General features: G+C 36.3%; 1 protein-coding gene across 1 annotated transcript in view; it reads left to right on the forward strand.

Annotated features, from left to right (window-relative positions):
* Positions 1–13,201, forward strand: part of LOC145981595 (venom carboxylesterase-6-like) — a 72,432-nt gene that overhangs the window by 27,152 nt on the left and 32,079 nt on the right. The window contains exons 2-3 of the mRNA XM_083114958.1: positions 1,840–1,980; positions 7,253–7,403. Coding sequence (XP_082971084.1) covers positions 1,840–1,980; positions 7,253–7,403 — 292 coding nt within the window. The remainder of the gene's footprint in view (positions 1–1,839; positions 1,981–7,252; positions 7,404–13,201) is intronic.

Genomic DNA, 13,201 nt, shown 5'->3' on the forward strand with positions numbered 1-13,201 from the left:
CGCAGCGTTTCAGCGTTCTGATCAAGTCTATCTTGTAACCTATTCTCCAAAGCTTCAGTGTTCTGAAGTAACCTATTCTCCAGCGTTTCGGTATTCTGGAGCAACTTCTCTTGCAACCTATTCTCCAGAGCTTCAGTATTCTGAAGTAACCTATTTTCCAGAGCTTCAGTGTTCTGAAGTAACCTATTCTCCAGAGCTTCAGTGTTCTGAAGTAACCTATTCTCCAGCGTTTCGGTATTCTGGAGCAACTTGTCTTGCAACCTATTCTCCAGAGCTTCAGTATTCTGAAGTAACCTATTCTCCAGCGTTTCGGCATTCTGGAGCAACTTGTCTTGCAACCTATTCTCATGTTGGGCCAAACTCAAGTGAAAAGCAGATAAAATTTGGTCAATATTGGGATTTACTGTATCCAAGTATGATTTTAGAGTGAATGGATTGAATTCTGGTTTGCATGCCTTACAGTAATAGTCTTCTTTCATAGAGCTGAATATTACCCAGTGAATAACTGTAAGACCCCTACAATTTACATGTTCCCATTTCTTGCATGACGTGCATTCAATCATGCGAGTGTCAGAAAATCTGTCCTTACAACAGAGTAAATCCTCCATTTGCTTACCAGAATTGTCCTCTTCGTTGCTTACTTCAGCAACATCACTGAGATCCGGTTGAAGGCACACGCTACTTCGAAGCACGTAAGGAACTTCTCTTTTCTTCATTGTAGCATTATCAGTTCAGTTCTTATCAACTTACAATTTTCGAATCCTGGCTCTAGGTCGCCAATTTATTGCAACTGTCCCCGGTGTGGAGCAGTTTGTCGCAATATTTTAAATAAAAATAACTTTTCGAATGTTACTTAACAAAATTAGTATATTAACCAATTTCTACAGTCACTATAGTAACGAATAACAAACAAAATAACATAAAAATTGAACAGAGTAGCACAACAGAATTTTCTTCATTCTTTTCAGATTATGCTCACAACTAAATAACAAAATATAATTGTAAAATGTCTTTGAATTAAAGAACTGTTGCACTTCCTATCTGCTTAGCCTCATCCCACTCTATGTCATGTCCTGTTTCTCTCGTGTGTTTAAATATTTCATTTCTCTCTCTCTTAAGTCGTACATCATCCCTATGTTGTTTCAACATGTCTTTCAGCCTTTTTTTCGTTTCTCCTATGTACACACTCATTATGTTTAGCCTTTTAGGTGAAAGTACAGTTGGCAAGTGAAAGCCACCTGCTAGAAAGTTTCTAACAACTTTCTAATAGTCTGGAGGGAGTAATAATGTTTGTGTATATATAATGCCCTTTTTGTGTATCTTGTTACTTTTGTACTTGATACAGAGTCTGATGAAGACCTTGCTAGAAGGTTGAAACGTTACGTTTAGTTTATGTGTTTAACAAAATAAATTACTGCCTTGGTCAGCATACTTAGTTTTTCATAATTATGGAAACAAGGCTTAATGGTGTTATACAATTCAAAAAACAGTGTAATGAAAATAATATCAAATAACGGTCACTGAAGCATGTATGAAATCCTGTATCTCTGAACTCTCTAACTGGGCGCCAGCCTGTTAAGTTCATTAATGTAAATGAATTAATAAATAAAGTCTGTTCGTTTTAGCTCTTTAACGCTGCAAGAGAAACACGACGTAAAAATACGTGGTATTTTTTTGTTTTTATGAATGCAGCTCTCCTAATAATAAGTAGCATGAGCCGCCACTGCTCAACAGCGGTCACAGACTACCACGCTACGTTGTCGTTGCAAAGCATTGTTGTTTTCTACTGTACTAAGGTATTGAAAAAATGTTAATATATTTTCCGTGTTTTTCTGAAAGCCTCCCGAACCTCTTGCTCCTTGGACCGGCGTGAGGGACGCCTCCACAGACGGCAAAAAGTGCATCCAGTTCGACTTCATCGAGAGGAACAGGCCGGTGGGCCACGAGGATTGCCTCTACCTCAATGTCTACACGCACGAGGTACGAACTAACAATTAATAAAAACTAATACTCACAAAATTGTTTTTAAGTCATTTTATGTTTTAAATGTTATAACCAGGGAACTGATTTATTTGTATTAAAAAGTGTAAGATACAATGGCGTAGAAAGGGGTGGGCGAAGTGGCCGACCGCCCGGGGCCTCGTGTCTCATGGGGTTCATACGTCCTTTCTCATTTCACTAATGTTTATTGTTATTAATTATCTTTTCTCTTGTACAAATGTTTATTGTTCTTTAATCTTAATTTCTGTAATCTACCTATCACTGCCAATGTCAAGATAGTGACTAACCTGCAAATACTTATCTTGTAAGGGTTCTTACCATGGCAATTACGATTGTCTTTTGTCTTGACTTGGAAGTTCGGGCTCGGTTTTTGGAATACAGTGATCAAGTTGAATTATAAGAAGTTTAATTTCTTTGAGTGACATGGATTATATGTTAGGATATAAGTATTTAGTTTGCAGAGAAGTAAAATCGACTTTCTTTTCCTTAGTGCAAACTTAACTTTGATTTTTATTTGACGAACTAACAGAGATATTACCCCATACCCTGAGAGGCATCACGCGAATGCTTTCGAGTCTTTCATATGAACTTATTATTTGCTCTTTTAGTTAAATTATGTTCTTTTGACTTAAGAACGTGTCAGGGTTGACACAAAAAATGCATTAAATTGAAGTGAGGGGAGAAAATATGGAAAAGCTAATTTTTGTAGGCAATAAAATTAAAACATTCTGTTTTTATCTGACTTTAAATTCTAGTTAAACGTTATAATTCGTCAAATCAGGGGCGTAACATACAGGCGGGTGGGCTCTAAGCCTAAAGGGGCCCGAAGAAATTAAAAGTTATTGTCATATTTCTCATGTGGAACATTTACACAAAAATTCACGATAACTTGTGTGAACTTTTTTACCCATTTATTCTTTTCTCGAATAAAAAGTAATTTGTCTTGTCCTTTCTTCTTTTCCTCGACCTTCCACTCCCGATTTTAATATGTTAACAATAAAGCACCTCAAACTGCCACGAAGCAACTGCGAGACATTTAAATGCTTGGCTTATTTGCAACTCAATAAGCAGTTCTTACTTCCTTCCTAGAGCTTCATATTTCAGCTCCCGGAAAACAAAGAAATACATTTTTGAGGTGAGTGAAATTATTATATATAATTTTCTTCAGTAATAAATTTAAATATTATAATTTTCTGACGTATATCAGACTATTTTGTATCGATTCACATTTATATTTCAAATATAAAAACGGATGGGGGCCTCGCGATATGTTGCTACGCCACTGGTAAGATATATAAATACATATTTAGTTATTTTAATCAAAATATGGAATTAAATATGGACTTACAATAATTATCAAAAACGTCAATTTTCATTAAACAGATTGCACATCTAGATGAATAAAATATATTAGCCTTACATGACATAAACTGTAATGCAAAATCAAATCACAAAAAATGGATTACCAAACTCTCTTTTAAGTGCTGAATCGCGGATCTCCTATTGTCCCTGAAGACAGGATTATATTGACTGAAACTGCGTTCAGTGTCGCATGAAATAATGGGAGTATATTTAAAATATGCAAGCTTGAGCTTGCATTTATGGTGTTCCGTGATGAACACTTGGTGCTCTGCTAAGTTATGCCCAGTTCGTCATAGGTCATCAGGGAAGGGTTCTGTTGTTGACAAGAATGTTACAATAACAAATGCATTGTCTATTGTCAAGATTTAAATGAAGAGAGTACAAAACAAACAAAATAGATGAATTGTAAACATTTCATATTTTGCACAAGAAGGAAAATGTAGTATTAGCATGAAAATGTTTGAAAATATGGACATTATATGTAAAAATAACTAAAATATCTCAAAGTCAATATATATAAAAATATGGACAATAAACACAGCATTTTTGGAGCTTACATACCACGATTCGCAAAGACAATACCAGTGATGTGCGTCTACGCGTAAACAACGATAGTCTACATTCTACACGTAGACTATTTTATACACGTAGATGACGTAATCTATGTAAACAACATGGCGAAAGGTGAATTAAAAGAAAATTATACTGCATATCAGTTGCTGATGTGTGTGGAGAACTTTTCATACGCTCCCTTCTAAATTCGAACAATTTCTCACCTAGGAAGAAACCTAATATAGGAAATATTCTAGTGTTTTATGGGAAAAAGACCACTCTTGCCTCACGACTGCCATCTGTTGTTGTTTTTTTGCATACTATTTATCTTCTTGTGTAGTTGATGATAGAAGAGAAGAGAAATTTTGTTGTAAATAGGAACTAATATAGTTGAAAATGTCACTTTCCTTACATGAAAGCCTTGAAAATTAATTTTAATGCAATTTAGATTGTCTACGTAGTCTATGTAAACTACAACCCAATGTAATCTACGCGTAGATTACGTGTAGACAACGGACGTAGACGTAAACTTATAGTCTACGGCACATCACTGGACAATACACAACAACATTGATTTTAGCAGTGTATGAAGATATGTATTTACATATAAATCCCTGGTTATAACTATCATCAAGATAATTTTTTACAAGTAAGAAATATATGTATAGCCTACTCTGGTGCACATAAAGTGGAACATTTTATAGTGTTGAACAGTTGAAATGCGTGCCAATTTATCTGAACAGGAATATACAGATCCGGAAAAGCTTCAGTTCGTCGTTTTGCTCTCTTTCTAAACAGCTTTCGATTCCTCGTAAAGCTTTCGAGGAGCACAGGTCAAGTAAGGTAATCACTATCACAGTGTAGTATTATACATTGCAGGGGCGGTTACTGATGTTGTTGTAGTGTTTCACAATGACCAGATATTTTACTATGAAATTTCATACATTTTGTTAATAATTCTCTCATTATTATTATATTTAATACATTTAACATTAACAAACAATTTTGCCCTCAGTTGTTTCCAAAAATCTAATTCCATTAGCTTATGATTTGTTAAAGAGAAGGAGGCAACTTGCGAGATTTCACAGTATATGTATAGACGCACAGGTGGTCGTTGCAGCGATGAAACAACGCCCTGATTTCTACAGCCCGTGCTATTGTAGCGCGGTTCAGCGCTGTTCTTTCTATCCCCGTGCTTCAGTCCGCTGGTCGTTGCAGATCGCCTGCAACAAACTCTGGGATGCTAATTCTTTTATACGCCGTTAGAGAGCAGCAGCGTTACGGTCCTGCGCCGTAGAGCAACAGACAAAATGACCACGTTGGGGAAAGATAAATATATGTTTTTGTGGCAAATCTTAACGTAATTTACTAATTTTACCACCAATATATATATTATTAGTGAAAATCATTATTTTTTATTTTGCATGCATGTTTTCTTTTGTGCGTTATAGAATTGCAACAACACCCAGCAGCCGCCACTGATAGATTGTAAGGACTCTTTTTGCGTTTAGTTACTAAAAACGAGATTCTTCGAACAACAGCATCTTGAGTGTGACAAATTATTTGAGGTACAATTCAAATCAAATGATTTAGATTTATTTTTCAAATATTGTGGAATACGTGACAATGTACACATGTTCTTGCACCACTACAAACTATTCACAATTGGGCACCCTGCTGAGAAAAATGCCAGTATTTGAAGAATGTGATATACGAGGCATGTACTGAAAGTAACGAGCCAAGTGATATTACTCGAAGTCAGAAACAACTATTTTTATTCTACGTATCGTAATACATAATTTGGACCTTGTGCTACTTTTCCATATAACATCCAGATCGGTAAAAACGTATGCACCACTGTAACGGCAGCTGGAAAATGCCACTCTTGAGAAGTCCGTTTCTGCACGACGTAACCGTTGGCGAACCTCATCCTTCATTTCGTCATCGTGATCAAACTTGGTACCTCGAATGCTGTTCTTCTAGGAAGCACACAAGTGAAAGTCGTACAGGGCTAGGTCTGATATGTAGATCCCAGCCCTTCTTTTCAATTTCCTGTATTGTGCGCCCAGCTGTATGGGAACGGGCGTTGTCATGTTGCAAAATTACAATGTGCTTGTGATAACCAAGAGTCTTTATGAGCCCTGTAAAACACTGTACTCAATGCTCAGATAATGTGCAATTTACCGTACAGTTATCCTCCTGTCATTTTGAATAAGCTCTTCAATCTGGGCCGTGTTGTTGCACTTGGAAGTTATTTTTGATCTGCCACTACGAGGCTTACCAACAATGTCTGCGTTACAGAGGCGTCTCCTGAACGCATGCGGTGCTTGCTGCGCATGCGTCAATTGTGGGGAAAAGGACAGCTTGCTCTGCGACGACATTAATGAGCATTTCTACATTCTAATTTCTTCGTATAGGAGAAATATTTATTTTACACGAGAGCGCTCAACTAAGCTTATATTACATTTCTTGGATCTGAAGTGAGCATGCGTCAATTCTGGGAAAATAATTATTACTTTCTTATACTTCAGATCCAAGAAATGTAATATAAGCTTAGTTGAGCCAGAATTTTATTTCGGGAGGACTCATCCCTTTTCAGCACGGGCGTCGCCAGAAATATTCGTAGATGGGGTCCGGCCATTGATAAAACTTGATTAGTACAAATGGTAATGGCAATAACAAGTATTGTTATTTTACATTAATAACCATTCTTTATTAAAATATACCAATTTCAATTCAAATTTATTGTTATTATTACATAAATGGAAATACAAACCTTGCTACTCAATCCACCGCATCAGTGAATATCTAACACAATTGTTGTCCATTATTTTTCTTATATTTTTTACAGTTAGTATACTGAAAATCATAGTTATAGTTATTTTATTTTTCTTAACTTTTACACAATAGTTCAGAAAAAGGCTTGAACAATTAATGGTAAATTTTACTGATAAAGTTTATATTCTGTGACCTCTCACAAGGAAAACTATAAGTTTTGGAAGCTGTGAATCAATTTATTCTTTTGGATTAAATGGTAGAATATAAAAGTATAAACTAGTTAATATATATATAATGTTTTAACTGTGGTTATAACTTTATTTCTGTTATTAACAATGATAATAACATTTAAATAAGATATTTGCAGAGCTTCAGTCCCCTTAGCCTTCCACCTGGCTACGTGCCTGAGTTTTTGGAGAAAAGAACGCCGATTTTGTGTTTTCGGAAGGAGGCCGCACTGGGATTTGGCTCGATGTCCCGGTGAGCCAGTCCGGCTCTGATTATGTGATTATGTAATGACCTGTCACCTCACTTCATCCAACCCCATTTGGTGTTTCAGTTGGGGACCAAACCTCTGCGACCGGTGCTGGTGTGGTTCCATGGTGGGTGCTGGTTCAGGGGCCACAGCGGGAGCGGCTTCTACGGCCCCGGATATCTCCTGGACGAGGACGTCGTGCTGGTCACTGCCAACTACAGGGTCGGGCCTTTCGGTAAACAGCCATCCACCCATTAACAGCCACGAGCGGCTAGCGACAGACATATGCCCGCTTTAGACGAAAGCAATTTCCTAAGCATTTTTCTTAACATTTGTGCCATGACCAAAATGCTACCGTGTAAAGTGAAAACTTTTATGGCATTTCTCAAGGATAGAACCGGCTCTATTTCCGTAGCATTTTTCGTACCATAACCAATCAGAAGCGACCTCTAGGTCACGAGAGTAGATGTAATGGCGACCGCGTGAGATGTAAACAACGTATCACTTCACACTTTAAAAAGACGATAACTATTCAACCGAGAGGAATATCGCTTCGTATTAAATGGTTTTAGGTATATAAGAATGGCGCTGATTAAATACATACTTTACAACGTTTACTGTACACACATGGAAGAATATTTTAGCTTTTTCAATTGTAAAGACCGTGCACACATCATAGACGGTGTAACTCGACGTGCCTTTCTTGATGTACGTATGTATTATACATTATAATTGCAACAGCTAACCGAAATTTTCCATGAAAAGCTTTCGTGTTAATTACTATCTGCTATAAGATTTTTGGAAGGACTTACGTAGCATTTATGAGTAGTATAAAAGTATATAGGATAAACCCGAGAAAGGAAGAGCCCCCCTCATGCAGATTTGGCTATACTTAAAACTTGCTCAACATGCCCATATGAGTTTTTTGCTCTAGTGTGGAACTCTGCCTAACCCAAGGATTTTGGAAAAATTCCCGAAGGGGATTTTTCAGAAAAGAAGAGCTCTTCTCATGCAGATTTGCTACACTTAAAACTTGCTCAACATGTTCATATGAGTTTTTTGCTCTAGTGTAGCACCCTGCCTAACCCAAGGATTTTGTAAAAATGCCCTCGGGAATTTTTCAGAAAAGAAGAGCTCCCCTCAGATTGATTTGCCTATACTTACAAAAGTTGCATCAGCCAGATTTTTGTCCATAAACTTGTCAAAAATTGATATTTTTTTGGCTACACCTGAAATTAAGCAAAACACCCACACACACACATATACACCCACACATACCCCCCCCCCATCACACACACACACATACATATGTTTACTTCTGGTTTATTTCTATTGCATCATGTTGTGCAACAAATTATTATCCAATATTATGCAACAAATTATAAGGCAAGAGCTCTTGCATCATGCTGTGCAACAAATTATTATCCAATGCAACAAATTATTAGCCATGTATTGTTTTTTAATTGCTTAATTATGATATAATATGATGATGTGTTATATTTTGATTGGTTTATTTGTTTCAGAAGTTTTAATTTGTGCTTAGGGTATATAAAGAGATTTTGCATTGCATCAGCCAGTATTGTGAGAGTGGCTGAGGGGAGCAGATGTGTTGTTACAGTCCTTCTCATACTTACATGCCTGTTTGTTTTAATTTATATTTCTGGTATATTGAACAATATTTTGCCTGACATCCAGCTTGTTTATTGTAATCCACTCATATTTAGGGTCAGGCTTATATCTCTCCCAGCCTGTTATACAAAAAATCAATACATAACAAGGCCATTCTAGACATGCATGTCCGTGCAGGTATTTGCGGAGGGTCAGTTTAGATCAATATTTCTACTTGTGGGCTATTGGCCTTACAACCTGTCATAAGATAGGCATAGAGTTTTGATTTAAAACCCAAAAAATTATATAATAAAACCGAGGATAAAAATTAATAATAATATTAATATTATTAATATTAAGTATATACACTAAATATACAAATCACACAGCTGAACCTAACTGATATTTTTATTAAGTGTAAAGTTTTGAATTGAAGCCCAGAAAATCTTATATAATAAACAACAAGAAAAATGCCAAAACAAAAATATTGTGACCAATGCAATAAAAATATATTTAGCTCTAATTGGGCCAGACACCAAAAGATTTGTAACCCAGACAAATGCAGAACTCCCACAAAAATATGCCCCAAATGCCACAGAAAATATAGCATGGAATATTTCACATATAAACATAAAGGTACTTGCTCTGCACAGTCATCAACATTGCCCCCTCAACCATCTACATCTGGTCTGAAAAGGAAGCATGAAACACCTGTTAATGCTTCACCTGCAAAGCAGCCACGCTATGAACCTATCCATAGCAGTTTTAACGGCCAATTAAGGGATCACCGTTTTGTATCAGAGCCAAGATGTGACATTGAGAATTTTTTGAACAGTATAAATTCTGATCTGCAGACAATTCTAAATGCACAAAATGGCTCTTATAAGCTGTCCCTCAAATTGTTTACACAATATAAAAAACCAAACGGCACAAAATTTACACAGCCCCACATAACAGAAACTGTACCGGTATATTCAAATGCAAATTCAGACAAAATAATAAGCAGTTTGATAGATCAATTGAATATTAAACACTCTGAATTTGCAGCAAAAGAGTCAGGATGGAGCCTATGCGGTTCTCCACACAAGTTATATGTTAATATTTCTGAATTCAGCCCATTACAAGGTTCCACTTATGTGCCATTACCTGCTAATATCAAAAACAAAAGAGCCGTGGTCAATATTGAAAATACCGACCAGAAATGCTTTTTGTGGTGTATTTTAGCTGCTTTGTATCCAGTTTCAAGGCATCCTGAGAGAATAACTTATTATAAACAACATGAAAATGATTTTGATGAGGCAATGGAGGGTTTAGAATATCCAATGTCTGTTCAGAATATTGATAAATTTGAAAAAAAGGCCAGGAATATCAATGGCAAACAATTATCTATTAAAGTATTTATTTGTTCCACTGGCCGTGGCAATTGCTTGATAGCACCTCTCAGAATCAGTACAATTGATGATGAATCTGCTGTTCCGATTGATCTGCTCTTAATTGAAGGGGATGGCACATATCATTACACTCTGATACATAATCTTGAAGCTTTAGTGAGAACACAACTAGACAAATCCAATACAATATTCAAGTTGTGCAGAAGATGTTTAAGTGTATTTGATGGTAAAAAAATAATAAAAGGGGTTCGTGAAGAGAGTGCAGAAATTGCAAAAAATAAGTTAATTGAGCATACTGTGGCAACCATAAACCTGTTCATATGGTGATGCCCAATCCAAGTGAAAATTGCAAATTCAAAAAGTTTGAAGCCTTGTTGGAACACCCAGCATATATTGTCTCTGATTTTGAATCAAACCTCAAACCTCTTGCATTCTGCAATCCAGATCCTGAAGAATCTTCAATTACACCATACCAGCTACATGAACCTTCCAGCTTTTGTTATGTGATTGTACAGGATGGTGTAGCTAGTGAGCCGCACTTATACATGGGACCAGATGCCATCAAAATATTTGCACATAGAATAGAAAATGAGTGCCATGACATAGCATCTAATGTTCTATTAAAATCAAAACCCATGTTGCCTTTAACAGAGAAACAGATTGAAGATTTCAACAATGCAGAAAAATGCCCGGTATGTGATTCTGAATTTTCAGATATAAATATCAAGGTGAAACATCATTCTCATACAGATGGTAAATTCAAAATGCCCCTGTGTAATAGCTGTAATATTAAGATCCAGAGACCAAAATTTGTCCCCATATTTTGCCATGGAGCATCCAATTATGATTTTCATCATTTGATCAGATACGAGGGGTTTGACAAGCAGAATTTAAACATTTTAGCTGAAAATGATGAGAAATATATTGCCATTAGCAAAATAATTAAAGTTAATGGTGTTCCTATTCACATAAGATTTCTTGATTCTTACAGAATTTTATCTGCTAGCCTGGCTACACTGGCCACTCAATTATCTGATGATCAATTCAAAATCACATGTGCTTTGTTTCCAAATCAGGACCTGAAATTAATTAGGCGGAAGGGTGTATATCCATATGATTATGTTACAGATTTTTCTAAATTTGATGAGTGTTCTCTGCCACCACAACAAGAGTTCTACAGCAAACTCAGAGCATCTGGAATTACTGATGATGATTATCACCATGCCCAGTTGATGTGGAACAATTTAAAATGCCAGACATTTGGTGATTATCACAAGGCATATTTAAAACTTGATGTCACTCTCTTAGCTGATATACTTCAGGCATTTAGAAAATCTTCCATGGAAAATTATAAGCTGGATCCAATGTATGTTTACAGTGCACCAGGCCTAGCATGGTCTGCAATGTTTTTAAGCACTAAAATGCAATTGGATCTGATCCAAGATCAAGATATGTATCTGTTTATGGAACAATGTATAAGAGGAGGCATGGTGCAATGTTCTCAGAGATATGCCAGAGCAAATAACAAATATATTCCTGATTATGATCCAGCACTGCCATCAAATTATATACTGTATGTAGACGCCAACAGCCTGTATGGTTATGCTATGATGGATAAATTGCCATATGCAGGGCTTGAGTGGGTTGAAGATTTCAATATTGAAGATCTTAAGGATTTTGATGACAGTGACTATGGCCTGTTCTTAGAAGTTGATCTGACAATTCCTGATGATTTACACAACACATTTTCTAATCCAATCATTGATGATCTTAAATTAAAAGATTATCTTGTAAAAAGATTTAAGGGATGGAAATCACAGAACCGAGGAATCTATGAACAACACAAGCAAACAGAACAACCTATTATTGATGCTATTAGTGAATTTGGTAAAAATATCAGAACTGTTACAGAGCAAAATCAAAATTTGATCACAGAGCTTGTGCCTGTAGCTGCTAGGAACATTTTAGATTATCCATTCACCCCACTTTCCAGTATTCATACACCTAGTCCTATTGCTCCTAGAAGAATTGAAGCTACTCAGGATCCTATTGAATTGGGTCTTCTTGCTCAAAAATATTTAACCACACCTAAAGACAATAAAGATGAGGTGTTTGGCTTATATGCTGACACAGAGCTTGATGGTAGCATCATACATAGAATTGGCAATTTCAGAGTAACATTTATGGGGGATGATCTGATTGTTTATTCAGAATCTCGTCTTGGAGAAAAAGGTGCTTTTGTTAAGTACCCCGGCACACCTGGATTGTGGGAACTGATGACTAGGAAAAGGCCTGGCAGCTATACAGATCAAGATTATGAATATTACAAAGAAATATTAATAAAATCAGATGCTCTATACCAGAACAATGATCCCACACAAAAAAGAGTCAAGTCTAGCAGTGGGGCAAAATACAATAATTTAATCAAGCCCATATGGTCACAGATCAAGACTGGCAGTGGAATCAAACAATACAACACCCTGCCTAAAGAATTTGTGTGGGTTGATGATGTCAGGAAACTTGTGGATAGGTTATTGGTGATAGCTGGGGAGGAAAATGCTGGCAACCACAATTTTTACAATGAAAAAGTTGGAATTATGGACATGATAAGCACAAAATTGTCTAATTTTATAGTAAATGACACTAAGGGGATTGGATATCTTATAAAAATTATTAATACTCTACCACCTAAATTTTGGAATATTTCTGAGGGTCGGGGTTTGGTTAATGACATTATAAACAAGCTACCATTTGAACTACATATTCCAGGCTATCAGTATTGTGGTCCAGGCACAAAATTGGATCATAGATTAAACAGAGGGGATCCTGGTGTAAATCCCCTAGATGCTGCTTGTAGAGACCATGACATAGCATACAACACACATTCTGATCTTGACAAGAGACATGTTGCAGACAAGAAATTAGAAGAGGCTGCATTTGGTAGATTTGTAAGCAAAGATGCTTCTTTAAGTGAAAAAATAGCAGCATTGGGAACCACCATAGCTATGAACACCAAACAGAAACTGGGGTGGGG

The sequence above is a fragment of the Lepisma saccharinum genome, chromosome 29 (genome assembly GCF_977018435.1).
Source record: "Lepisma saccharinum chromosome 29, izLepSacc3.1, whole genome shotgun sequence".
Classification (NCBI taxonomy): domain Eukaryota; kingdom Metazoa; phylum Arthropoda; class Insecta; order Zygentoma; family Lepismatidae; genus Lepisma; species Lepisma saccharinum.